Source organism: Lytechinus variegatus, chromosome 4 (assembly GCF_018143015.1).
Source record: "Lytechinus variegatus isolate NC3 chromosome 4, Lvar_3.0, whole genome shotgun sequence".
Taxonomy (NCBI): Eukaryota; Metazoa; Echinodermata; class Echinoidea; order Temnopleuroida; family Toxopneustidae; genus Lytechinus; species Lytechinus variegatus.
Window position 1 is genome coordinate 10,376,253 of NC_054743.1, and position 26,921 is coordinate 10,403,173.

At 36.4% G+C, this 26,921-nt stretch overlaps 1 protein-coding gene across 2 annotated transcripts in view; it reads left to right on the plus strand.

Moving 5' to 3' along the window:
- LOC121413346 (prickle planar cell polarity protein 3-B-like) overlaps nt 1-26,921 on the plus strand; it is a 62,885-nt gene that overhangs the window by 14,639 nt on the left and 21,325 nt on the right. For both annotated transcript variants that reach the window (XM_041606131.1, XM_041606132.1), the window contains exons 3-5: nt 3,589-3,769; nt 4,787-5,023; nt 5,546-5,764. In XM_041606131.1, the coding sequence (XP_041462065.1) occupies nt 3,589-3,769; nt 4,787-5,023; nt 5,546-5,764 (637 nt within the window). The remainder of the gene's footprint in view (nt 1-3,588; nt 3,770-4,786; nt 5,024-5,545; nt 5,765-26,921) is intronic.

The following is a 26,921-nucleotide window of genomic DNA, read 5'->3' on the forward strand; positions in this document are numbered from 1 at the left end:
ATAATTGAATGTAAACTTAAGTTTTTTATTGCCATCATGAAGACAAATGTAGATGAATGTGTTCAATGTTCTAGTTGCCAGCTTTGAAATGAATAGTGTAAATATTGGTTTGAACCGGTAGGATATTGAAATTGATAGATGTGATGAATTGATTTAATCAGAGTTCTGAGAAAGAGAGAATGATGGATCATGGTCAATTAGCAACCCATGTATTTCAATTCAGGCGACACTAGTAAGTGTATTGTGTACCATCAATGAATCTTGTTTGCAATGATTCTCTATTACTCTAATGTGCTTCGGAACTGGGTTGGTTGGCTCTCTGATGTGCAGATTCTCATCATGAACCAGTTGGTAATTGTTATGTTTTTACATTATTTAAATGTCTAAAGGCCATCGCAAACCTTACGACTGTTCGCGATCCAATTTTGGAACAAATCGCATTTTGTTTATTTTCTTAAAATGTGAATGGAACATATCATTTTGTTTGAGGTTAAAATTAATTGAAATAATACTAATATAACCAGTTTGAAAGATTGCAAGCCTTTATTTTGGAGTAAAGGCCAAATTAGTTTCAAATCGTAGCCAATCGTATGACTGCTATGACGTCATTATGACTGGATATTAAATTGGCTTTTATTTTAAGAAAGATGATAGCATAGTCACAGATTTGAACATAGGTATTCGTACAATGATTTCGAACCCTTACACAGTAAGATATTCCAAGTCTCAATATTAGCATCAAATTCTACTGAAGTTTTTTCCAAAATTGAGTCGCAGACCAATCGTAAGGCGTGCGTCGCCTTAAAACTAAAAAAGTAAAATAGATAGCTATCACAGGCTTATCTCTAAGATATATAAAAAGATAAGTACACAAAAAATAAGAAAATAGCATATGAAACCAGATAAATTATTTCTATGTTTTGTTTCTTTTTTATTTATTTAAAGAGAATTAAAAGAATCATTTTAGACTCAAGATACCTCCCTGACCAATAATTTGAGATTTGTACTTAAAATTTTTCTGTAAATTACAGGATGTCAACCTTACTGTCAATAGGTGGTTTCAGACCGCCTCGAAGTTCGCCAGTTCCAGGTATTCTCTGATCGGGAAATTTACCCCGATCAGAAAATACCAGGTATTTTGGTAATGTGAAAGCAAACTACGCGTAATTTCCCCGAAAGAAAATACCCGCTAAATAGTAGGTACTTGGCGAAATTACGAGAACTTTCGTGGGGATTTTTCCAAGGTCGCAGGTATTTTGGCGATGTGAAAGCAAATTACGGGAACTTTTAGCCCAGCGTGTCATTGGGCGCGGCGGCGTGGGTGGCTGCTGGGCTAGTGATTTTGAATCTCGCGCCTTGCCTGCTTATCAGACCATACTGCGCATGCTCGTAACTTCGGGAACTTATCCCGAAGGATGTGTTTCGGGGCGGTGTGAATGCAGGAATAATTAACAGGTATTTTGTAGCCTTAAAAAGTTCTCGTAATTTAACGGGGATTCTTGTGATCGAGGCGGTTTGAAACCACCTAATTATAGTAATTTTGAAGAGTGATCCATGTATGAAATGATATCCATGCATCTTTCATGTAGGAGAAATTCATTCAGGTTTTAAATTTACTGTGGCATATGTCTGATTCTGTAGAGTCAACTAATTTGTCAATTATTATCATACTACAGAATACATCAAGGATGTTAAAAACCATGATGATAAAAATTAAAAGCTTGGTTTATTTATGAAAAAAAGAAGAAATATCTGAAGGTGAAATCCAAATTTATTGCCTATTATTTTGTTGTATGTATTTCTTATAGAGCAGACTGACAAGTGTCATTTGAGCAAGTTGCTTACTAGATATTCAAATTTTAATTGGTTGAATAGAAAGGCAGGCATAGGTTCAAAGATATTTCTATCTCCTAGGACTGACAAGTAAAATCCCTTGTAAAACCCAACTATTGCCTGTACGTGCCTGATGGTGTAAGAGTATTATATATTAATGGATAGTGTTTTTATAGACACAAGCTCATCAAGTCCTCCGCGGGATGTTTCCCGCCTCCCACTTATTATTTACTCTCCGGGGCTGTGATGTCATAATGATGTCACAAGTACCATAAATGTGTGTTTTGTGAGGATTTAGTGTCGGCTGTGCATGATGTTTCAGTCGTTTTTGAAGCTGTCTTTCGTGACGTGACATGGATGGATATTAAGTCTTGTAAATGTGTTTTAATACATTCATTGTTTATCCAGGGGTGCATCCAAACTATTTTCTAATGCTGGAATTGTGTGTTCAAATCCCAGCTCAACCTTGCATCCTTTGTCAAGGTATCAGTTGACATTCGCCGCTCTCCTTCCAGGAATGAGGTGTTGAATCCTATCTGCGTGCAAAAGCCAATGAGTACTTAAAATAAAGTTTAGAAACCTCTTGTTTAAAATGTTCCCCAGGGAGTGGAGAAAGGCTTACATTTTTCTGATGAAATATGCCCTATATGAAAGCAGAATATTTTCATTGTGATTATTGTTTACACAAATCACAAAAATGAAAATAAAGACAAAACATTATGACTACAGGAGAGCATTAAATTGGGCTATTCATTTCAAGATCAACAGAACACGAAACTCTTCTATCAATGTCAATAGTACAACTATGCATAGATTCTATGTAGGTTAATAAATCCTTGATGATATTTCATAAAAGGTAGAATAATTCAGTTAGCCATTTGACAAATCATTCACATTTTCAGAATAGATCTAGATAGGAGTATGCATTCAGTCATGAAGGGTCACTAGATTTAGTGTTTAACCATGATTGATTGGTTATACAATAAATATAACTGAAAATTATGCACTACATGTAATAACTTTTCACCACAAATATTTGAATTGAAATTATGAAAACCCAAGAAAAAGAAAATCCCCAAAGCGTGCTATTGCAGAATGTTTGAATGTGGCATGGATCTGAGGATACGCCATGTGACTGTACAAGTTTCAATTATAGAGGGCAGTGTTGAAATTTAGCTGAAAGATACTTGAAGTTAATCACATTCATCATGATGTGCTGTCTCCATTCATCTTAAGTTCCAGGAAGGAAATGAAATTATATTCTCTAAAGATGTTATAATTAGTATTATTGATGTTATAATTGTTATGATATATTTTTCATGTTTGTTTTGTTTTCATTGTTGTTTTGTTTTCATTGTATATTATAGATGTGGATAAAAAATACACAAGGACAAATTTAAGTGTGAAATGAATCAATTGAACTGGAAATGAAATAAATCCTATCAATCAATCAATTTGTTCATCGATAACTTTGTATTCATATTCACTCTTTTCAATCCCCCTCTGAAATAAAAGGTATGCCAAGTACCTTTTAATCTGTTCTTCCTCCTCTCTCTTTCTTCTGTTTTGTTTTAATAAAAAAAATGCATTTTAATTTTTTTTTCTTCAACAAGGAGATTATGTATTTTGTTAATGGTGATATCATTTCAATAACATAACATACTTTTTAATGCTCTGGTTTGGTGTCATTTTACATATTAATTTTTCACCAGTTTTAATTCATCATCTTTGAATTTCTTTCCTCACCCCATCCAGGAGTACATGTGCATCATGTCATTGTGGTAGAGAAGATCATGACATCATCCATGATAATCTTGTAACGGTTTTTGAGAGATTAAATCTTCCAATTGAGGACCATGCCCAGCTACAAAGGACAAAAGAGAAGGCCCTTGCTCTGGGATACTCATGGGTACCGCAAGGTCTATCTGTTACTAAAGTAAGTAGCCATCTTCTCCCACTCCCCCCCCCATATCATATTGTTGCCTGGTTTTCAGAAGGGTAGTAGGTTTCCCATGCATGGTTTTTTACAGTTCCTGTGTAGCCGGCATAAGGGCATAAGCTCATTTGTGCACTACGCAAACTACAGAGCATGTGATAGAACGTCCTTCTGCCTAATCAATAGGAGCGGGTAATGATGTATGTTGTAAATCCTAATGCCCTCCTGACCAACCAGGTGATGATTTTTCTGATTTCTTATCCCCCTGTCTCCTTACCTTTCCTTTCCACGTCTTCCGCAAACTCTTTGCCATTGCTACCCCCAATTTCTTGATCTCTTATAACTTCATTTTGCTCTTTACATTACATTTTAATGCAAAACACAAACCCACATTGTATCTTTCAGTCATTTTTTGGGGGGAGGGGGTTAAACACCGATGTTTGACAGGACTATGAATGGGATGTGGTGCTTTGCCAATGGATTTAGGTTTCCTTCATCTACCAACACAATTCTTCATAAAATTATGTTATCAAAAGAACATATTCATGTTGAAACCTTTATTTTCATTTACAAATTTTAGAGTAACTTGTTCCAGGCACAATTGACTAGGCACAAATACCCCCCCCCCCATGCCTGTGTGATTGACTGTGTGGTGTGGATGTGTTTGTTTTTGTTTTTGCTTTTGCCTTGTTACTCTGTTTAAACGCTTTTTATCATCTTCTTTGTGTACACAATCTACTAATTTTTTGTTCCTGGGGGGAACATTTAACCCACAAGGTTCGCTTTTTAGTTCCCCCCTTTTTCCTCATTTACTATATTATTGTACATGAATTATGAAATGCATTTTTTTCTGCTCTCTTTATGTATGTAAATATTTAATGACTAGAAATGCATTTATTATGTAATGTGTTGTAAATATCAATTTGATTTTTTACTGATATGGAAATAAAGACATAGAACTGAACTGACCTGAACTGAACTAATTTGTCTGGTTTTATTTTGTTTATTCAACCATAGATTGAGGAATTTATGAACTCGTTACCCAATAATCAAATTCCAAGACTACATACCCCGGGTGAGAAATACCGTGATCGGCAGCTGATTATACAAATACCTAAACAAGATGTCTCGGAGGAGTTCTGTCACTTCCTGGGCGATGCTGCAACCAATGAAAGCTACACTCAATTCCTAGAACTACGAGACGAGACGGCGTTTGGGGTCGGCAGAGTTAAAGACTATTTACCTCAAGATATGGTGAGTCATATTTCTAAGGCACTACCAATATTTAGAGATTTATAACACCAATTATCATCAATTATGATATTGTTAACCATTGAAGATTGCTTTGTCATGAAATCCAGGAATTCTTGCTGATCATAAAAAGAAACAAAATTAATGAATAAAGGTTCTGTTTCTACAAACTTGCTGTATAAAATTATGCAAGACCAGTAAGGGAGAAAAACGGTTAGTTTTTCATATCAAGTTTGTCATATCTTTTTTCACAAAGTGGTCTCGAATTGGGTGGGACTATAATAACTCCTGGAGAGAATTTCAGTAGCATAATGATTTCTAACAAGTTCTCAAAGTTGATAAACTTACTTTGGTATTGTCATAGAAGCACTGTTATTCTGGTAACTGTTGGATACAACAGAATTCTTACAACTGCCAGAAAATATATATCAGTTAAAGTATCTTAATATCATTAGTTTGTAAAATGGTATTTCTTTAAGTACTTGTTACTTTCTAGATTCTAATGTCAAATTCCTTTCTTTTCAGGAATGTTTTAAATGTGGAGGAGAGATCGAAGCCGGTGAAATTGGTATCTTTGTAGATAAGATGGAAGAAGAAGGTTCATGTTGGCATCCATTCTGTTTCACTTGTAATACATGTGAAGAACTGCTCGTTGATACTGGATACTTCTTTAGGGATGGACAGATCCACTGTGAACGGCACTACGCAGAACTCATAATGCCCCGCTGTGCCTCATGTGATGAGGTAAGTTCACACAACCACTTGTGTCTTGGTGTGAAGAGCTTCTAAAAAGAGCAGATAATAGTGGTGGTGTGGTGGTAGTAGTGTTGACGATGATGGTGATGAATAAGATGGTGATCATGATGATGATCATGATGATGATAATGGTAATGATGGTGATGATGGTGGTGGTGATGATGTTGATGATGATGGTGATGATCATGATGAAGATGATGATGGTGATGATGATGCTGATGATGATGATAATGATGATAATGATGATGATAATGGTAATGATGGTGATGATAAATAAGATGGTGATGATGGTGGTGGTGATGATGTTGATGATGATGGTGATGATCATGATGAAGATGATGATGATGATGATGGTGATGATGATGCTGATGATGATAATGATGATGATAATGATGATATTGACAAGAGGGAGGAGGAGGATGACAACGACGATGGTAGCTACATTTGTGGTAATGATGGGGTAATGGTGGTGAGTTGTAAGAAGAGACGGAGGATTATGAGTTAGTCACCCTGGCAAACTGGATGCTACTGAATCAGTAAAGTTCATGTAGATGATTGGCTATTCTGCAATGCTGCCCTCTACAGTCAGCAAAGTCCTACTTCAAGAAGTTTAGCTGAACATACATATTAGAGAGCCGAGGGTCTCATCACTTCAAAGTTATAAGAAACGTAATAAAGGTTTCATGAACTATTAACCAAGGGTTAACCTTTCCAGGTCAATTTAGTGAGGATCTTTTGCACTTTCTCATATTCTTTGTTGTTTACACTTCCTCCCACCAGTCTCCTGGGAAACCCAACGTGTCATCTGCTATAAGAATGTTGTTGTTGAATCTGTTAATTAGAGCGTTGAGTCTCGATGGTATGATGACGATGAGTGCAGAGGTGTTTGGGGAGGAACCAATCACGCCATCCCGACAGACGATGCGGTCTTCTAAATCGATGTATTCCCCTGCTCTCTGACATTTCTTCATTTTCATCATATTACAAATTGTCTGGAGTTCCCTCACCTCGACACTGATTTTATATATACATTAATAAGAAGTTTTTAGCCGGATCTTGTTTTACCCTTCGAATTTGAGTATAATATTTTCATGGTCAGTTCCACATTGTGGGGGAAGGGGGCAACTTAACGAGGTTTATATATGAAAAATAAAAACAAATGTTGAATGTCTACCACTCACAAAAATATTTTTCTCAATCTGGTAATTCTGTGTGAAAGTAATGTTACAAGAATCAACATGATTCATGAATTAAATGAGTTGATTGCTCTCTTGACAGAAACAGACTTTAATGCCTTTCTACCCAAAGCTATAGAGGTGTGGTATAGTAAATGGCGAAACCTGCTCCTGAGGTTGATATAAACAGTGCAATAGCAATAATAACCACCGCATCATGACCATAGATCAATTAGCCTGTTTATTTAGGAGGCCAAACATTTAGATGTTAATTAGTATTCAGTCTGTTGATGAGGATATGATGATGTCGGAATGGGAACCTTTGTGGGCTTATAATTGCTACCACCCACACAACCCTGTACTGCAGCAGTAAACAACCATAAACAACATGCTCCCCCTCTATATCTCTCTCTTTCAAACCCCCTTGAATTTAATGAATGAAAATTATTGTAAACAAGTGAACCTTTAAAAACAAGAGAGCCCTTTAAAAATGTCCCTTTTCTTTAAAAAATTCTTTGAGCCACTCTAATTTCACTATATTTTCAAAAAATCGTTTGGATGTAGTCATTATTAGATATTCTGTAGATTTTATGAAAATTAATTTGTCCTCTGCTGTTACTTTTTGATATTGACGATTTGGTCATCTACTGAAGATGTTGAAATAGAAAATAAGTTATGTTTGTTATTTTTCTTTTTTTATTTGTAAAATCATTCACCAACTTTGAGTACATTCATACAGAGAATCTAGGAATGATTTTTTAATCCTGTCTGTCTGGCACCCTAATCAGTAGACAAGGTTAGCCTGGGTAATATAGGAGCGCCTTGAGAACATAGAGTGGTGGATATGTGCCCTAAACAAATACCCTGTAATACTTTCTTTTTAGGATGTTGAATTCCAAAGCAATTAACATAATCAATGTAATGTATAATCATTATGTTTGATCAGTTACTTAAATATTTTGCCTATAATATTGATTATAAAGAATGTTAGCTATCATTTCTATCTATATAGAGGTGTTGTGGCTCAGTGGATAAGTCTCCGGACTGTGAACCACAAGGACCGGGGTTCAAATCCCACCGCAGCACTAGCGTCCTTTGGCAAGGCGTTTATCTACATTTGCCACTCTCGACCCAGGTGTAGTAAATGGGTACGCGGTAGGAAGAAATTCCTTGGAATGCTTGATGCGCCCGATAAGGGTAGCCGTGCTAAAGCCGGGGTAATAGTATGCAGCGCTTAACATTTGCATTAAGCGCTATATAAATGTTGCATATTATTATTATTATTATCTTCTAAAGATGCAGAGTTATTATTTTATTTCATGTACTTCATACTAAAGCTGCAATTTTCACAACACAAATCATTTAATTTGACCTATTATATTTCATCTGATAATGTAAATTGATCCACTTGAAACACAGCTTCCCTATCATACTAAGTAGAGACCCTTCCCATTGTCCATCATTTCTTGAAGATACCTGTCATCACTCATAAATAGGGATATTACTTGATAGTGTGAACAAGATATATACAGTCCCACAGGGAAGGTTTGGTGTCTTGTCTATTCCAAGCCGTCATCTCTTACTTTGGAGCATCTCTATCATCCATAAATAGCGTCAGTCAAAATGTCACAGGAGAATGATACGTCACTAATGGCCAAATACATGTAGAAAGATAATAAATGGGTCAATTGTGTTATATTTTAGAGTTTAATTGCCCATTAACAATTGAAGTATGCAGAAAGTATTTTATTTTATTCATTCATTTCATGTCCATTTTGAACGTACCTGTAGATCAACAAACAATTAAGAATATTCAAAATAGAAATAATATAGGTCAAGATTAGATATACATATATGTAGAAATATGGATAGATGAATGAACGAATTATAAGTAATTTGAAGTTCAAAATGTGATTAGCTAGCATTCCATCATGTGCTTGTCAACAGTGAATTTATTTGGTCTTATCATTGGACCAACCATCAATTTGTCTAATACTTAATTGGTCTAATTACTAGTTGGTCCAATGCCAGATGACTTGATTTCAACTTTGTTAACACTTTTACCTCGGTCAAATGTCAAATTAAATATGGGTTCCTAAACAGTTCATGTAATTATGCAGACTAAATGGTGCTAGACAAGTATGTATTAAACAATAAGGATTTGGTCTAAATGGGCTAAGATGGCAATTAGACCAAATAGTTGTGCACTTGATTTAGATTAACTTGGATTAGCCAATGTGTGATATGATGGAAAGTAGACAAAGTGGGTGTAGTCCAAATGGCAATTTATCAACCAGACAGCCTCTCCTTGGGTGCTGTTAAAACATATTTTGATTATTTATGTTTGATGACCATCAAGCATGGTGATATTCATCTCTCTTGTCTGTCTCCTCACGTGTTTTGACCTTGACCCCTATTAGAAAGCTGTGATGTCATGCCTGGTCAAATACTAGGTAAATTGATCTCTAAGGATGGCAGGGGGCTAATTGGTCATTGGTCAGTCATCTCTTCACCTTACATATCTCAGTCCCTCCCTTCACAAACTGGTAGATAGGTTAACTGCTGAAATTGAAAAGTGTAAATCTGATGTAACTTCTTAATGTTTATGCTATGATTTCGCATACTTATAAGGAAGGGGAATAATTTACCCCTACTGAAATATCAAATGGGTTCTCAAGTTTCTTGTATTTACAACAAAGAACAATTCTCCATCAAGATGTTTAGATAGTATACGTATGGTCATACTTGCTTGAACCTCTAGATCATTTAATTCTGTTTTATTTTCTTATTGTCTGGGTCTTCATTTGATTGTCTTTGTGGGTAATCTAATTTTTGGATGAAGTAATTGCTATATAACTGGTGTCTTATTTAAAAAATCAAGTTACTCACAATGAGTCATAAGGGTTGATGTACCTGCATCACCCCCGTCCCCCTGTCTCTGTGTCTTTCTTTCTTTCCTTTTTCTTTCTTTCTTTCTTCCTTTCTCTTTCATTCCTTTCCTTCTCCATCTCTCCTCATCTGTCATCTTCTACCTGTTATTTCTTTCTTGTTTCTCTTTTCTTTTTTTACATCCAGCACTTCTCCCCTTATCTCTCTATCTATCCATCTCTTCTTTCCTTCTCCCCTCCTTCCACCTTTCTTCCTTCCACCCCTGTTCTACCATCCCTCTTTTGATACCCCCACCACTTCTCCACTCCTCCCCTCCCTTCCCTCTCAACGCCATGTTCATTTTTCTTTCCCTTTCTTTTACCCCCAGTCTTAAGGATACCATACATGTATCACATTCCCTCATTGTTATAAGCCTAAAGCCAATCTTCTCATGTAGTGCACTTATTAGCAAATCAAACCTGATTAACTCGAGATAGAACAGACTTATTCTAGGCGAGCCGCTGCTCTCAACCAGGCCTTTGAACTGGAGCACCTCGGTGGATGTGTGAGGCAACCAACTTTGCACACCACCCTCCAGAATCATTTTCTCTGCTATCATAATCATTATAGTCTCATCGTTATAACACTATCCCAATCCCATGCTTGTGTACTACACTGCATGTAGGAGCAGAAATTGACAGATTTAGCATGAATCCACAACTCTTGGCATTGGTTTCAATTATCCATTATCAAAACCAATCATTCGAACGGATCCCAGCATTCATGATGCATAGTAACAGAGTCTAGAAAGCAGGACTATGGGACCTTGCACTTCCCTCCTCTCAAGCAAAAGGTCCCCGTTTTGCACCCGACACCAAAGGGTATGCAATGGTATCCAATCCCCCTAACCACCACTGCAAGATAAATCACTCTCAATACTCCCACGTGTGTTAAAAGGATACTCTGAGGAGTGTGTGATAGGAGAGTCATCCCTCTCTTACACCTGCTAAAAAACAAAAGAAAAGAAGAGAGAGAGTTGCGGTGTGCAAAGAATCTGATGATAAAGTCATCCCTTGGAGGTAGTGATAGGACTGGAAACCAGGAAAGACCGGTGTCCCTATCTATCTACCAACGATCTACCAACCATCTCTCCTTCACGTCCTACTATCCATCCACAGACAGTGGAAAGTTCAGAAAACGCCTTGATATCCTCTTTCCTGAATACCAGCCAAGTTTGTGAGTTGTCTTCGCTGGCAATCCTAACTTTCCTTGGACTAATTTTTTGGGTCATATTCAGACCACAGGGATCAATACCAGACTCTTGTGATTTCTGGTGAGTGCAATCTCAGCAAATCATTTTATTTGCGTACATCGCGCTATCATCGGCTACAAAAGTTTCTGTATATTTGTATTATTATAATATTATATCATTTATACTGATATTATCATATCTTGTTCGTTTCAATGCTTTGAACTCATAAATTTACTACCCGATTCTTATCTGCCTCGTCCGGCGAGGATTAATATAGCTCCAAGGGTGCAATTGATCTAATTGATACTAGTTCATGTCTTAGTCTTAAAAGACATTACAACCACTTCAATAATAATCAATCAACTACACAGTTTCATTTGACTGGGATGAAGGTGTAACCTCTATTATTTCAGATAAATAACCCTAATACATATAAGGCCTATCTCAATATTCTCTTTCTACTGTGGTGATATCATACTTGCTCAACAAGGTATGTCCATGTTGATTTTATTTTCTGTATGATACGAGCATAGAGCTATTAACAGATAGCCCCATGATACAAGCATACCTGCTAGGTTATATTGGTAATTGTCTGACTACACGAATGTGTTGTTGAATTGTGAGAAAAATCCCCCATTAACATCTCATGGTGTGAATACTCTAAACGACCCAGCATGATGGTAATGAATATTAGCCACATTGGGTTTGACTCCACCGGTCCTCACCACATATATAGGCACTCCCCCCTCCTCCTCCTCCTCATTCCTATAGTTGACTGAATTGAGGTACATTATTATTGGACTGAACCAAACATACCAAACATTCTTGAAAATCTATGCCATGAATGTTTGTGATGTGTACACTAATTTTTGTATCTGAGAGTTTTTTCTTTCTTCCCCCCCCCCCTTTACCCCATCTAAAGGGCATGAATTCATGTATATTTCCCATGCAGTAGAAGACTTTTGTTTCTTTAGCTGGGATGGGTCACCAGCCAGCTGACATATCAGGCGAACAAATTTCCAATTTATCCTGGTCTTGTTACTTTGTATATTGCTATGTGTATGAAAAAGTTGTGTAATATTAGCCACACCCCCCCCCCTCACACACACTCCACCACTTTAGAGAAAAATTTAAACCTTCAATTTATTCCGTTACCCTCTTTGATTATCAGAATATTGATGTAGAGTAATACAGTGTCCCTGTTTTCTCTGTGTATGTCAGTCCAACCATGGATAGACCATGGCGCTACTAACGTATTAGCTCCATGGTATTGACAACTACATGTAGAACCCATTGCCTAACTGTGTCTTGGGTCGTTCAATATAGAGGTGTTGACCTTTATAATAGATTCTGCGTGATCTTATACCAGACACCAAAGGTAATTACAATCCTCTATATCAAACACATGCCTGGCTCATCGTTTCCAGTTAATTAACTACAACAATTAGTGCGTTGAGAATTGCTTTTGGAGCACTTAGCCCACTTCAGCAACTTAAAGGGGAAGTTCACTCTGACATAAAGTTAATGGCAAAAGATACTAGAAAAAATAGCAAAATATTTTGCAGAAGGTTTGAGAAAAATCCATTTAAGAATAGCAAGTTATTAGAATTTCAATTATTGAATTTATGACGTCATATGCGAGCAGCTTTCCTTTATATCACATGGCAAAAAAAATCAATGAAATGTCACTTTCCAAGAAAATTATGAATGGTTTTTACTGTACCTTGAGTATATCAATAGACAAATCATTTCACACCTGTTTCTAAAAAGAAAACAAAAATATGTCATCACAAGCCATAAAAGAATTAAATTTATGCATTTTACATTACGTAACATATTGGGAAGCTGCTCGTTTGTGACACTACATATCCAAAACTTAAAATTCTCATAACTTTCTTAATCTGCAATGGATTTTCCTCAAACCTTCACCAATATTTTTTAATCATTTTTTCTGCTAGTTTTACAACAAAATTTTCTTCAGGGTGAACTTTCCCTTTAACAAAATAGACTGCCTCTTGGGAACATACAGTTTCCATTTCACTATCACATAGTTGGTGTTTTTTTCAATCATCTAGTTGGTTTTATCAATTTAAATTCAATAACATATTGGGAAGCTGCTCGTTTGTGACACCACATATCCAAAACTTAAAATTCTCATAACTTTCTTAATCTGCAATGGATTTTCCTCAAACCTTCACCAATATTTTTTAATCATTTTTTTCTGCTAGTTTTACAACAAAATTTTCTTCAGGGTGAACTTTCCCTTTAACAAAATAGACGGCCTCTTGGGAACATACAGTTTCCATTTCACTATCACAAAGACACATAGTTGGTGTATTTTTATCATCTCGTTGGTTTTATCAATTTAAATTCAATTCAAACTGATTTATTTAAAGATTAAATGTCCTTAGTGAGGCGTTGCCCTATTAAATGGGTATTGCCTACCAGTGGTATTTATATGACAGGTATGAATGATAATGTGCCATTGTGGTCTGATTGATGATAGAGGATGGTCTGGAGACAATAGTTGATAGTAACACTCTGATATGTAATGAGAGTATGTGGAGTCTGAAGTAGGCCTACATGCATCTTTGCTGATGTGATGGTGAAACGAGACCTGTAAAGGTGACCTTAAAGAATTAGAAGATGACCCATCTCACGTACCACATCCCCTTGTAGCTTGAAGTCATATCAATCAGAATAGCAGACAGTGTGTGTGAGAAATGCCTGTACCAGTGAAGTGAGGGTTACTCTTCCCCGGAGGGGGGGGGGGGCACTCAAATTATTTTTTTGGATGGATGTGCCTCATGAAACTCTGAAATGGGGGTCTAAGGAACTGACTAAAAGGGTAAAGTACGGGGTCTTGGGAACTAAATATATACCACGCGGTGTGAAAAACAGGGTCTACGGAACATGATCACTGCACTATAGGTATAAACGGTGCACCATAGCTCTGTGCATGCGCTAGCCATTCATGGAGCGGATACTAGTTATATGTAGGGAGTTACAAAGCTGAAGTGCATCTCTCGCTTGCGGTGCTTGCACTTGACAATTTTGGCAGGGCAGGGGAACTGAGATGTCTCGTAATGGGGTCTTGCGAGCGGGGTTCGGCGGCTTCTGAACTGAACTTTTGTCATTCGGAGTATCTAGAGAACTGAAGATTAGATCTGAAAAAGGGGGTCATCAAAGTGGCACGTCCCCGTACCCCCAATACATGTGAGCCCCCCCCCCCCCCGACTCTTCCCTGGTGATACTACTACAATACTGACATTGCAACCTTTGTCATACCCCTTTCAGTAATTTGCTGGTCCGCACTTGGCGCGTACCAAGTCATAAATTAGTCTGCAGTATTATATCGCTGCTGTGAGAAGCACCAGGCATGGGTTTGGTTCAGACCAGGCGCTAGCTGACAAGAGATTACTGAAAGGGGCCTTTCTTAAAGTGGGGTTGTCGTGGTCTGGTGGTTAACACTCTCTTCTTTGAATCTGAGGGACGTGGGTTCGATTCCCAACCATGGCGTGTTTTCCTTCAACAAGAAATTTACCAACATTGTGCTGCACTCAACCCAGGTGAGGTAAATGGGTACTGGCATGAAGTAATTCCTCAAAAAGCTGTGAGCACCAGAAGAGGTGGTAGTAGTAGGTCCATGGTCTAAGCTTAGCCAGGTTATAGCGCCTTGAGAACCTAACAAGGTGAATAAGTGCGCTATGTAAATCCTATAGCATTATCATTTATTAATCTGTGCTTTCAATTACCTTGATAGTTGGCTTCCTTTCAAACTGGTAATGCTGTGAAGATGACATGGCATTTCTTCCTGTGACATTTGTTCTGGTCTTAATATCTCAGAGGCCATAAGGTTAGAGTTCTTAGGATATTAATAGAATGTTTGGTTGAGAATAATGTAAAGATAATGATTAGCTAGGGTTTATTTAGTTTTGGAAGTTAGATTTTATCAGAGCAATGCCATAGAACCACTGTGAATTACTGAAAACAAAAATTTCAATGTTTGGTTCAGACTATTTTTAGTGAGACCAGGGGCCTGTAACACAAACTTAGCAATGATCGTAGAACAATTTTTCTACGATTGATTGCATCGACTACTATGTACAATCAATCGTGAAAATCAAGCGTAGGATTAATCGCTAGCATTTGTGCAATAGGACCCAGGACTCAAAGGTTGCAATCAATCGCTAAATGTCAATGACCAATCAAGATCATTGTTGAATGTGTAAATTGTTCAAAACATTTACCGGGAACCAATCAGAGCGGTTCTTTCATACTTGCAATTCATTGCAAACCTTTATCCTGAGCCCAGAAGTAAATTAATTACTGAAAGGAGAATCAGACTGTACAAAATTGAAATCAGAGAAGAATCAAGTTTTCTTCCCACCAGTGGTGGTCATTGTCGCATGCATCTTGGCATTGCTAACTTGGCATTGTTACATGAACATGCAATGTTTGTGTAACATTATAACAAAGCTTTTGTGGCAGTGTCTAGTTTCATTGTTGTTCATGTGTCAATGAATGTCAAAGCTACAGTGTAGAGTTTGAAGAATTCATTATTACTAAGAATTTAGGCCCACATTGAAACATTTTTTTATTACTGAAGGATGACATTTTTTAAAGATGTACGTGCGAGTAGATTGATTATATTTTAAAATAAGAATGTCGAATAACACATAAAGTTATCTTCGAATGAATGAAATAGGCCTTTATATGTTACATAGGATATTTTCCGCAAATTTTGTAGGCTAAGTGATGTATACTTTAGAAGTTTAGATGAAATAATTTCAATAGATACAATTGTCTGAAAACAGGGAATTGAATCCTACAGTGATGTAGTACAGGCACTTCTACATATTATTCAGAAAGAAAGTGACTATAAAATCAATATAATGATTAATTTAATTGCATTGAAGATTGTTTCACATCAAACTCTTGTAAAGTGAAGTCATGTTGACATGTTCAGGAAATACTCCCATTCTATTCTTGGAGACATAATGATTTAAAGGCCTAATCAGTTTAAACGCATATCAAGGAAAAGGAATATTGTGACTTCAATACCCATTATATAATGTAAAGCTGGCTTTATCAGGATTATAGTTAATACTAGAAATTCCCTGTCAAAATGAATACACAGCCAGAAATAGAAACACCTAAGGTATCTCCAGTATAGGCCAACTAGCCAGATGATCTAAGAAAATAGGCTAAGGACGGTGTTATGACGGAATGGGGGTATTCGTTTCCGAGCAGGAGCTTTAATGCAGAATCTGATCTATTTCTGGAAGGTGTTCGAACCCAAACAAATGGAAATAGATATAGGTCTTCGCCATGTGGATGTAACCTTCAGAATAGTTCTTTTGCTAAGTAGCCTGGATGTAAGAGAGATGGCACCAATAGTGTAAGACACCTCCAAAGTACAGGTGCACTTTACTCCGTACTCAGCAGTCACTTCGCTATAACGTGTTGTAAAACGCATCATCCCACAGCTTTCGTACGGCTGCATACATGCATTGGTAGACTATATTCATGATATCTGTAGGAATGTATGATATCCAGCGATATTAGTTCCACTGGATCTTATGGATTGATCCCTATCCGAGACGTAACGTTCAAATTGGCAAGACATTGTCTGTGGTGAGAGAGACAAGCTATCGTCTTGGAGGGCAATGGAAATTTGCCTGTGAATGTCATATAGTTCAATCAATAGAGAATAGTCTGCCTTACAAGGATGTAAACTGTCTCCATTGCCATTGTTAATGTACAGAGAATTGGCGGGTATTGCTTTTGTTTGGTAATTATTGAAGTGTCATTGCTGTTGAGGGTAAGTCGGAGTCTCATCATTGATCTATTTGGGCCTATTTTTCATTGATGATTAATTTTTTATGATTAACTCAGTAATCCATTCAGTTTTCATGAAGTAGTTCATTTAAAATGAATAATACTGTTATCATAAATTACAACGGGCAGTTTTATTCAGTATCAATGTAACTAAAAATTCTGATATTATTTAATAATATGCCTTTTTTAAAAATCTAATCTGTAATACTGGAAGAGTTGGATTTGGAAGGCCTTCAGGTTAATGGAAATTGTTGATGTTCTTTTTCCAAGAGTATTTTCACTATACGATACACTTCATTCAGTATGTAGAGGTGTTGTGATTCAGTGGATGAGTCTCCGGACTTTGAACCACAAGGTTCGGGGTTCAAATCCCACCGAGGCACTCACGTCCTTTGGTAAGGCATTTATCTACATTTGCCACTCTCCACCCAGGTGTAGTAAATGGGTACACAGTAGGAAGGAATGAATTGAATGCTCGAACGTCTGATCAGGATAGCCATGCTAAAGCCGGGGTAATAGTATGCAGCAATTAGAAAGATGTGTATAATATTCTTTAAGTGCAAAATATACATATGCAAAGCAAGATTAGTTTATATTACATTCTTTATTATTAACAAATGTAAATTTTAGCTATCCCACCATTTGAAGATTATGCTTGTTTACTTGCCCTAATATTTTTTTCCTCCAGGCTTTGGTCTTAGAAACTAACTTGACTTGCATCATCAGAGAAAAAATAGTGGCATCATTTTATAGGTTATCGTCCTATCCTGTCTGTCAGCTTGCACCGTGTGGGTGTGCACGCGTGAATGAAAGAAAGAGATATGTCTACCATCACATTCTTTACCATGTGAATCACATAACTTCCTAGAAACTTTGCAAAGGTTCAAAGTCTATGAAATTGATATCAAAGGAAGAATTTCCTTCCCGTGCTTTGTTACAAGAACTTAATAAAAAAAATCTTTCTCTTTCTCTCTCTCTGACTCTCACCCTACCTCCATGTCTCAATTTCTCCCACTCTCTTCCCCTCTCTTACTCACTCTCTCACGTTATATACTCTATCATTTTTATCCCTGCAAGTCCTGTTTTGTTTATTAATCATCAGTCCCCCAATACAACCAGTTTGCTTGAGAAACCACAACCAGTCATTGATATTTGTGAGAAGGACTTTTTATTTGTTGCTCTGATTGTCCTTAATCTGCATTCACAAATAAGGCAGATGATTGTTGTTCTTTGCCATCAATGAAGAGTATTTGTCACTGCTTCCATTCATGTGTTTTGTGATACCAAGGAAGACTGGTCATTGCAGTGTTTGTAACAACTGTGGAGATTTTAACTGCAGGATTTTGGACAGATAATTTGAGTAAGATTTGCTTTATATTTTTGTTGTGTAAATCATCCTGTCTTTGATCTTAAGTTGATTTCTTTCTAAATCTAGTAGGGTCTTCCACTGGATGGAGTTTTTTTTTTTAAATAAAGGAGTATAAATCTTTATTTTTTCCTATTATTTTAACCTTATTATTCAAAATGAGGATTCAGTAATTGATGTTTCCTTTAATACATGACCTGTCATAAAGGAGTATAAATCTTTATTTTTCTGATTATTTTAACCTTATTATTCAAAATGAGGATTCAGTAATTGATGTTTCCTTTAATACATGACCTGTCATAAAGGAGTATAAATCTTTATTTTTTCTGATTATTTTAACCTTATTCAAAATGAGGATTCAATCAATGATGTTTCCTTTGTTACATGACCTGTCAAACAATGTTTTATTTTTAATGTCTTTCTTTTTATCCTATGATTACTAATCAAGGCTGGGGATTTTGTTTCTTATATGTTGTTTATTTGGGTTTGTTATGCACATATCATTCAGATGTTAATATTTACACCTATTTTTATATGCAAAGATCCTATTAGTTTCTTATAACTCTGTGAACATGATATGAAGAATACTTATTTTTTACTGGACCATATCCCAAGTTACATGTGACATTATAAGACTCAATGCATCAACCCCTATCATCTTGCATTACACAACCCTGTTATATGTCTCTGTAGACCAACTTTGTTTGATCATACAGAGTTATAAATAGATAACCCATCTCATATGATGCCTTTCCAAAGGATCAGGTGGCAGGGATAATGGGGGTTCTATTCTCATACACAGGCCCTTCGTACCTGACTCCAAACCTGTGTGATGTTTTGTAGCCTTCAAGTGTTGGGAACTTTGTCATAAATCTTGGATTAAAAGAGATGTTGAAAGTTGTGGCAGTTGGCCTATTTATATCAAACATCTCTAAATTTGTTATGAGTTGAAAAAAAAAGATGTCAGACGTGATATAGGCCTAGTTAGAATGAATATGAAGGTAATAAAAACACCTCCATGGAATAAGAAAGAAAGATTGAAGATATTCATAGAGATAAAACGGACAGATAGACATTCACACAGGCATCTTGTCAGGGAAAAACTTGAGAGATTAATATAGAAAGGGGGGGGGGAGATAAAGAGGGGTGAAATTGAGAGAGGCTGCATGGGACAGACAAAGAATGAATGGAGGAATGGAAGTCAGAAGTAAGAGGAGAGATTGACTGTTGTTTGGAAAAGGGTTGACAATAGAAATGGATCTTAGATAAGATGCAAATGAATTTTAGAAATTGATCTTTGGATAAAAGTTTTTGTGGAGTCTGGATGAATCAGACTAGGGATCACCCTGCCTGTAGACCCAGACAGGTCCTGTGTCTCTCAAGGTCATAGAAGGTCAAACAAGGTCATGGGATTGTGAGTCATGGGTAGAGGTTCTGTTTACAAACAAAGAGTGACCTTAGATGACCTCCCAGTGTCAACATCTCCTGTTTCTCAGCTTGCTGTGTGTAATGATAGACTGATGTGATTCTCCAAAACAGTGTAGTAGAAGATGGAGAGATATGATGATCAGATGCATATCATGCGAAAGTTAATAGGTATGCCTAGATTGGGAATGCTCCCCAGGGAGTAGAGAAAGTACATAGGCCTCTGTTTGTGCTCATGCAAACCAGGGACCTGTTTCATGAAAGATATATAATTATATAATATTGACTGGCCTTGAGGGAGATACCAAATATATTTCCCAAACTAGTCTCATATGACGAGGGCAATATGGGTCTATTGAGGGAAATATTTTTGGTATCTTCCGAAAGTAACGCCGGTCAATATTATTATTGTTACCTGTTCAACTCTTTCTGGTACATTGAATTAACGTATTGATAGATTATATAACTAAATTGTTGGACTTGCCTTGGTCAAGCCTCTAGTGTCAATTCTGCACTTTACCATTATGACGTACTTACAAGCGCTCGGATCCAGCGTTGTCTTTATTATGACATATATATATTGTTGGTGCGCTGATCCTTATGAAGCATATCTCTTTATACGCATCCACAAATGCGCTTGGGATTGATGAGCTTGGAATACGGATATTATGGACCGCTAATTATTGTACGTTGGTGCAGTAGGAAAATTACTCTTTTCGGGGAGGAGGGTGTACGAATATTATGGTCACTCGTCATTCAGCTGATCGCTGGCCGAGCCATTGTGACGTAGTTTATGTTGAGTTAATCAGTTAGACAGACAAAATACGTGTTTATATCATGTCTCCAAAATGCCTCATTTAGGTAATAATAACAAATATTCAATAACAGTTTCAAGCTACTGAAATCCTTCTATGTGATTGGCTGATGGTAAATTTGTAATAGACATTTTGTAATTGTTACTAAAACAAACCTGAAATGAGACCTAGATGCTGTTGACTAGGGAAAATGTATATAGGGCCTACATAATATAAAGTGATTTATGGATTATTCTAATGCTTTAAGCACTTGTGTTAGTCCTCCGCCTAATTAGGTGGTCTGTCTACGACAGATCACCTATTGATTTCGTCAGAATTTTCTTTATTTCTTTCTTTCTTTATTTCTTTATTCATTGTACCTATTTTTTGTCGCCAACTTTTCTCGAAATTGGCTGAATCAATTTTGCTGATTTTTTCGTCATATATAGAATCTATCATAGGGACGGCAAAATAAGCTTTTCAAGGTCATATGGTCATGATGACGTCATCTACGCGCCATTTTGTAAAATTCTTCATTTGATCATATCTTCATTATCAATTGTCAAAAATTAACAATATTTACATGACATTAACTTCATGTCAAGGGTCAAATGTCAATGTCATCAAAGGTCATGTAGAGGTCATGACGCGCGCGTACGCGCGCGTCAAAGGTGAAAAAATCGTCGAAATGACCTATAAATTTTTTTGGGTACGTTTCAGGTCATTTTAGGCATTTCAAAAATTTGCGCGCGCGCACATATGCGCGCGCGTTTCCGCGCGTTACACCTTAACGCAACGCAAAAAAATCGTTTCTTTAATATCATTGCATTGCTAATAAAATTCTGAGCAATTTGATACCTTGATCAACCTTCTACAACCATTAATAACGAAATTAACACCCGTTAAACTTTGCAGCACGTGTGCGCGCGAGCTCTCACTATAGGCCATATATGGGCAAAAACATGCCTATTGTAAATTCACTGTAGCTCTTTAAAAAATCCGTTGACCCCCAATTTTTTTTTATATATCGATAGAGTATTAGTTGTAGATTTTATTTCATGTCACCATTGTCCCTAAATTATATCGTGACGTCATCAAATAGGCGCCCAAACTAAAAATTTCATTTTTTCCAAAAATGACGTCATCAAATTTATGCAAATTTGACTGTAACTTCTCGAATATAGATCATTTTTCGCCCAGATTTCAATATGTTGTAGTTTATAATGTACTCTTTCTCCTTAGTTAAGATGAATATTCGTTTTGAGAAACGCATCATTGCGTAAAACAGCGATGAAAAGAGGCATGTCATTTTTCCTCATTTTGCGTGTAATCTCTATGGGACATGACTTTTTCCCAAAACTAGATTCGACATTCCTCTATTTCGTGAGCCATATCTCCATTTTTTCTTGTCAGCTTTCCTTGAGCTCTTAACATGTTGTAGCTGAGATTCTGGGCTATCGGGAGTGTGCCCTTCATTTTTTGATCAGATGCCGGGATCATGCCCGTATTTCACTTGCAAAATTGGAATTGTAATTCTCAAAATTGCTTACGTGTAATCTCTATGGGGAATATCGTGGCTCAATGGATAACGCATTTGACTTGCTTTCTCGAGGGCGGAGGTTCGATTCCTGGGGTAGAAAAGATGATTTTTTTTTCATTAGGTGGTCTGTCTATGACAGATCACCTATTGTTTTCGTCAGAATTTTCTTTCTTTATTTCTTTATTTCTTTCTTTATTCTTGGCACCTATGTTTGTCGCCAACTTTTCTCGAAATTGGCTGAATCAATTTTGCTGATTTTTTCGTCATATATAGAATCTATCATAGAGACCTCAAAATAAGCTTTTCAAGGTCATATGGTCATGATGACGTCATCTACGCGCCATTTTGTAAAATTCTTCATTTGATCATATCTTCATTATCAATTATCAAAACTTAACAATATTTACATGACATTAACTTCATGTCAAGGGTCAAATATCAATGTCATCAAAGGTCATGTAGAGGTCATGACGCGCGCGTACGCGTGCGTCAAAGGTAAAAAAATTCTCCAAATGGCCTATAAAAATTTTTGGGTACGTTTCAGGTCATTTTAAGCATTTCAAAAATTTGCGCGCGCGCACGTACGCGCGCGCGTTTCCGCGCGTAACGCCTGAACGCAACACATAAACACCGTTTTTTTTACATCATTGCATTGATAATAAAATTTTGAACAATTTGATACCTTGATCAACCTTCTACGACCATTAATAACGAAATTAACACCCGTTAAACTTTGCAGCACGTGTGCGCGCGAGCTCTCACTATAGGCCATATATGGGCAAAAACATGCCTTTTGAAAATTCACTGTAGCTCTTTAAATAGTCCGTTGACGCCAATTTTTTTTTCATATATCGATAGAGTATGAGTTGTAGATTTGATTTCATGTCACCAATGTCCCTCAATTATATCGTGACGTCATCAAAATGGCGCCTAAACTAAAAATTTTTATTTTTTTAAAATGACGTCATCAAATTTATGCAAATTTGGTTGTAACTTCTTGAATATAGATCGTTTTTCACCCAGATTTTCATATATTGTAGTTTAGAAGCTACTCTTTCTCGTCAGTTGACATGAATTTTCGTTTTGAGAAACGCATCATTGCGTAAAATAGCAATGAAAAGAGGCATGTCATTTTTCCTCATTTTGCGTGTAATCTCTATGGGACATGACTTTTTCTCAAAACTAGATTCGACATTCCTCTATTTCGTGAGCCATATCTCCATTTTTTCTTGTCGGTTTTCCCTGAGCTTTTACTATGTAGTAGCTGAGATCCTACGCTTTCGGAATGTGCCCTCCATTTTTTGATCAGATGCCGGGATCATGCCCGTTTTTCACTTGCAAAATTGGTATTGTAATTCTCAGAATTGCTTACGTGTAATCTCTATGGGGAATATCGTAGCTCAATGGATAACGCATTTGACTTGCTTTCTCGAGGGCGGAGGTTCGAGTCCTGGGGTGAACAAGATGATTTTTTTTTTCAATTTTTTTTTCTTTTTGCCACCTCTTACATGATCCTTTATGATAATTAAAAGGCATAAAAGTTTAAATTTAGCAAGATAAAACAGATTATAATTACTTTTTTCATATCACATGTATTTTGCGTGTAATCTCTATGGGACATGACCTTTTCTCAAAACTAGATTCGACATTCCTCTATTTTGTGAGCTATATCTCCATTGTTTCTTGTCAGTTTTCCCTGAGCTTTTAGTATGTTGTAGCCGAGATTCTAAGCTTTCGAAAATATGCCCTCCATTTTTTGATCAGATGCCGGGATCATGCCCGTATTTCGCTTGCAAAATTGGAATTGTAATTCTCAAATTTGCTTACGTGTAATCTCTATGTGGAATATCCTGGCTCAATGGATAACGCATTTGACTTGCTTTCTCGGGGGCGCAGGTTCGAATCCTGGGGTAAACAAGATGATTTTTTCCATTTTTTTTTCTTTTTACCATCTCGTACAAGATCCTTTATGATAATTTAAAGGTACGAAAGTTAAAATTTAGCAAGATAAAACAGATTATAATTACTTTTTTTCATATCACATGTATTGTCATACATCAAAGAGACCCTTTTACAGTGCTTTATAATCTCCCGTCTTTCACAAGCATTCTATCCATAATCAACATTCAGTTGTCATCATGAAGATCACATTGATCTGCATGAACATGGTAATAGTGATCATGATGGCAATAATAAAGACAGACCACCTAATTCGTCCGCATGACGAATTAAATTCTAGTATTATCTCTTGTTTCTTTACATGACTGGCATGCTCACTTGTCCATTTGCTTTCCGATGTTCCTACTTTGTTTATTCTTCTTCTTTTTTCAAGTAGTATAGGTTTTGAAAGGAAAGGTTTCTTCTATATTACAACTAAGTTACTTATTTTACCATTTATGTGACTTGCATACAGAATCTCAGCCCTAGAAGTCTAAATGCCATATTTTCTTCTACTCTTACTATATTATCAGAAAAGTAACAAAACAAACAAGTGAATTAGTGTCATTTGACAAGAGTAATCACATTTACTGTTTATTCCTGATTATCTCTCATTTTACAAACTTACGACAATAATTCTTTAATAAGTATCTCTTCACACTAGCTGTTGTTTTTCACTTTCCTTGTGCTGTCATGAAATCTCTTAGAAGATTTGAAAAAGAAACATAAAAGTTTTAAAAAACTATCACATAATATTTTTTGCTTTTTGTAACAACATGGAGTCAGTGCAATGCATGAAAAAGACTGGCACTAGTTTGAAACAATATATTTATGTGAATTTAATCATTTGAACTAAACAAAGAGAATTGATAAGGATATTGTTTCTATATCCAGGGAACCTCATGATCATTTTACGACTTGGTAAATATTCAACGGAAAACATCACTTTTGGTTTCAGGTTTTGAAGTTATCTAGTATTTTGCGAGCATATAGCATTTCTATTATGGTCCTAGGATGGAAGTATGTACAGAGTTAAACAATAGCAAGTAGGAAGCGTCATTTATTGCAGTTCAGTTTGCATTTTAGGGCTGAACTAATTCTTTACAAGAAAATTCTTTTAAAAAACTTTTCAAAGTTTTCTCATTTCTTCATTCTTTTTTTGTAATTCATGTTTTATTGACCCTTTTCATCAAAATATACATAACAAAACATTCATGATATAATTTCTTTGATCTTAATATCAGTATTGGGGATCATTATATTGAAATCTTGTCAGTACTCTCTAGGTACAATATTTCTCACTTCCTCTGGTGTAAGAAACAGAAATGAAAACAAGTTATTTAATTTGTTCCTATTTGTTTTATTCATTGCTAAGAGATAATATATGTTGATGTTTTTTTTTGTAAAAGTTAAGACTGTGGCATACTCCCACATTACTTTCCTCTTGTATAACCCACATTCCTATATTTTTCTTAGACACCCTATAGTCTGACTAGGCCATATCCTGTACATCATATCTTTCATGTTCCACCCACTCTATAGATCATAAATCTATCTTCATAAAACTGCTATCTGCATGGGGCAGTTGAATTAAAGGAACTGATGTAACTTTGTCAAAATCATATTTCGCTGATGAGTGTAAGAACTGTTGATGAAGGAATATCTATCAGTGGCAGATCCAGGATTTTAATTAGGGGGGGGGGGGTGCGAAGAGCAAATTGGAATAAGAGGGGGGTGTATATGACAATTTTCTTAGATTGAGCTGTATTGATATGTATGTTTAATGGGTGGTTCTTAAAAATATGGAGGGGGTGCACATTGCTTGGCATCCCTCACTTTTAAAAGATGATCTCTAAATATAGTTAACCACTGTTCATCAATTATTAGACATATTATTTGTTGCAGTAATCCTGAAAAAGAAGGCAGCTCCCTGGATGCATTAAACATCATTAGGGTCATCTGCACCAGCCCGAGTTTTCAAATTAGCGCGCAATTTCTGATCGGGCAAATTATCCCGATCTGAACAATCTCGAGATTAGTTGTAATGGAGACACAATTATTGGGATAGTTCGCAGGATTTATCTCGAGATTGCAATCCCAAGTCAACTTTGGATTATTTCCAAAACACTGCGCTATTTATGAATTATCCCGCTAATTTGCAGGTGCAGACGCACTCAGGATTATCTATCTATTCATGGCATCACACCATAATGCATCAATGCCTCGCTCTTCTTGCGCTGGTTTAGATGGGGTTTCTTGAAGCTCAAGATTAATCGTGAAGATCAGGCTAAAATCTTGAGATTGAGCAAACTTGGGCTGGTGCAGCACCGCCTATTGACAGTTAGCTCTTCCTGGAAGATTTGTCGGTGCAGGATGAATGCAGATCAGATCCTGTGCAGTGACTGTATACAATAAAGTTTAACGGTCCATTTGGTGATGATGATATATGAATTGAAATCTAGTTGTGAGATGTAGTATGTCAGATATGTCACTACGCTAGTATTAGGGTATCATCTAGTCTATGATGTGCCCGGTATTCAAATCACTCTCATGTGCATGTTTCTGACAAAATCAGGTTGAGCTTGACGGACAATGAAATATAATGAAATAAAAGTATGCATTCTGTACACATAGTCTCCTCATATTAAATTCAAATAGGTCTATTGCACAACGAAATAGAAATAATTTTCAGTCAAGATAAACATCCCTATTTTTGTCACCCCTCCCCTCCATTACTATCAAATACTTGTTCCATTGCTGATATTTCTTGTCACCCACCCCCCCCCCACACACACACACACACACACTTCCATGTAGCAAGAACATTTTGGTTTTTACTGTTTATTTTTGTTTCCAACATTCTAAAATATTAAGTGATGTATTCAGATATATGAAGTAATGGAAAATGGCAAAGCTTCTTACCTGGAATTTATATGTATACCCATC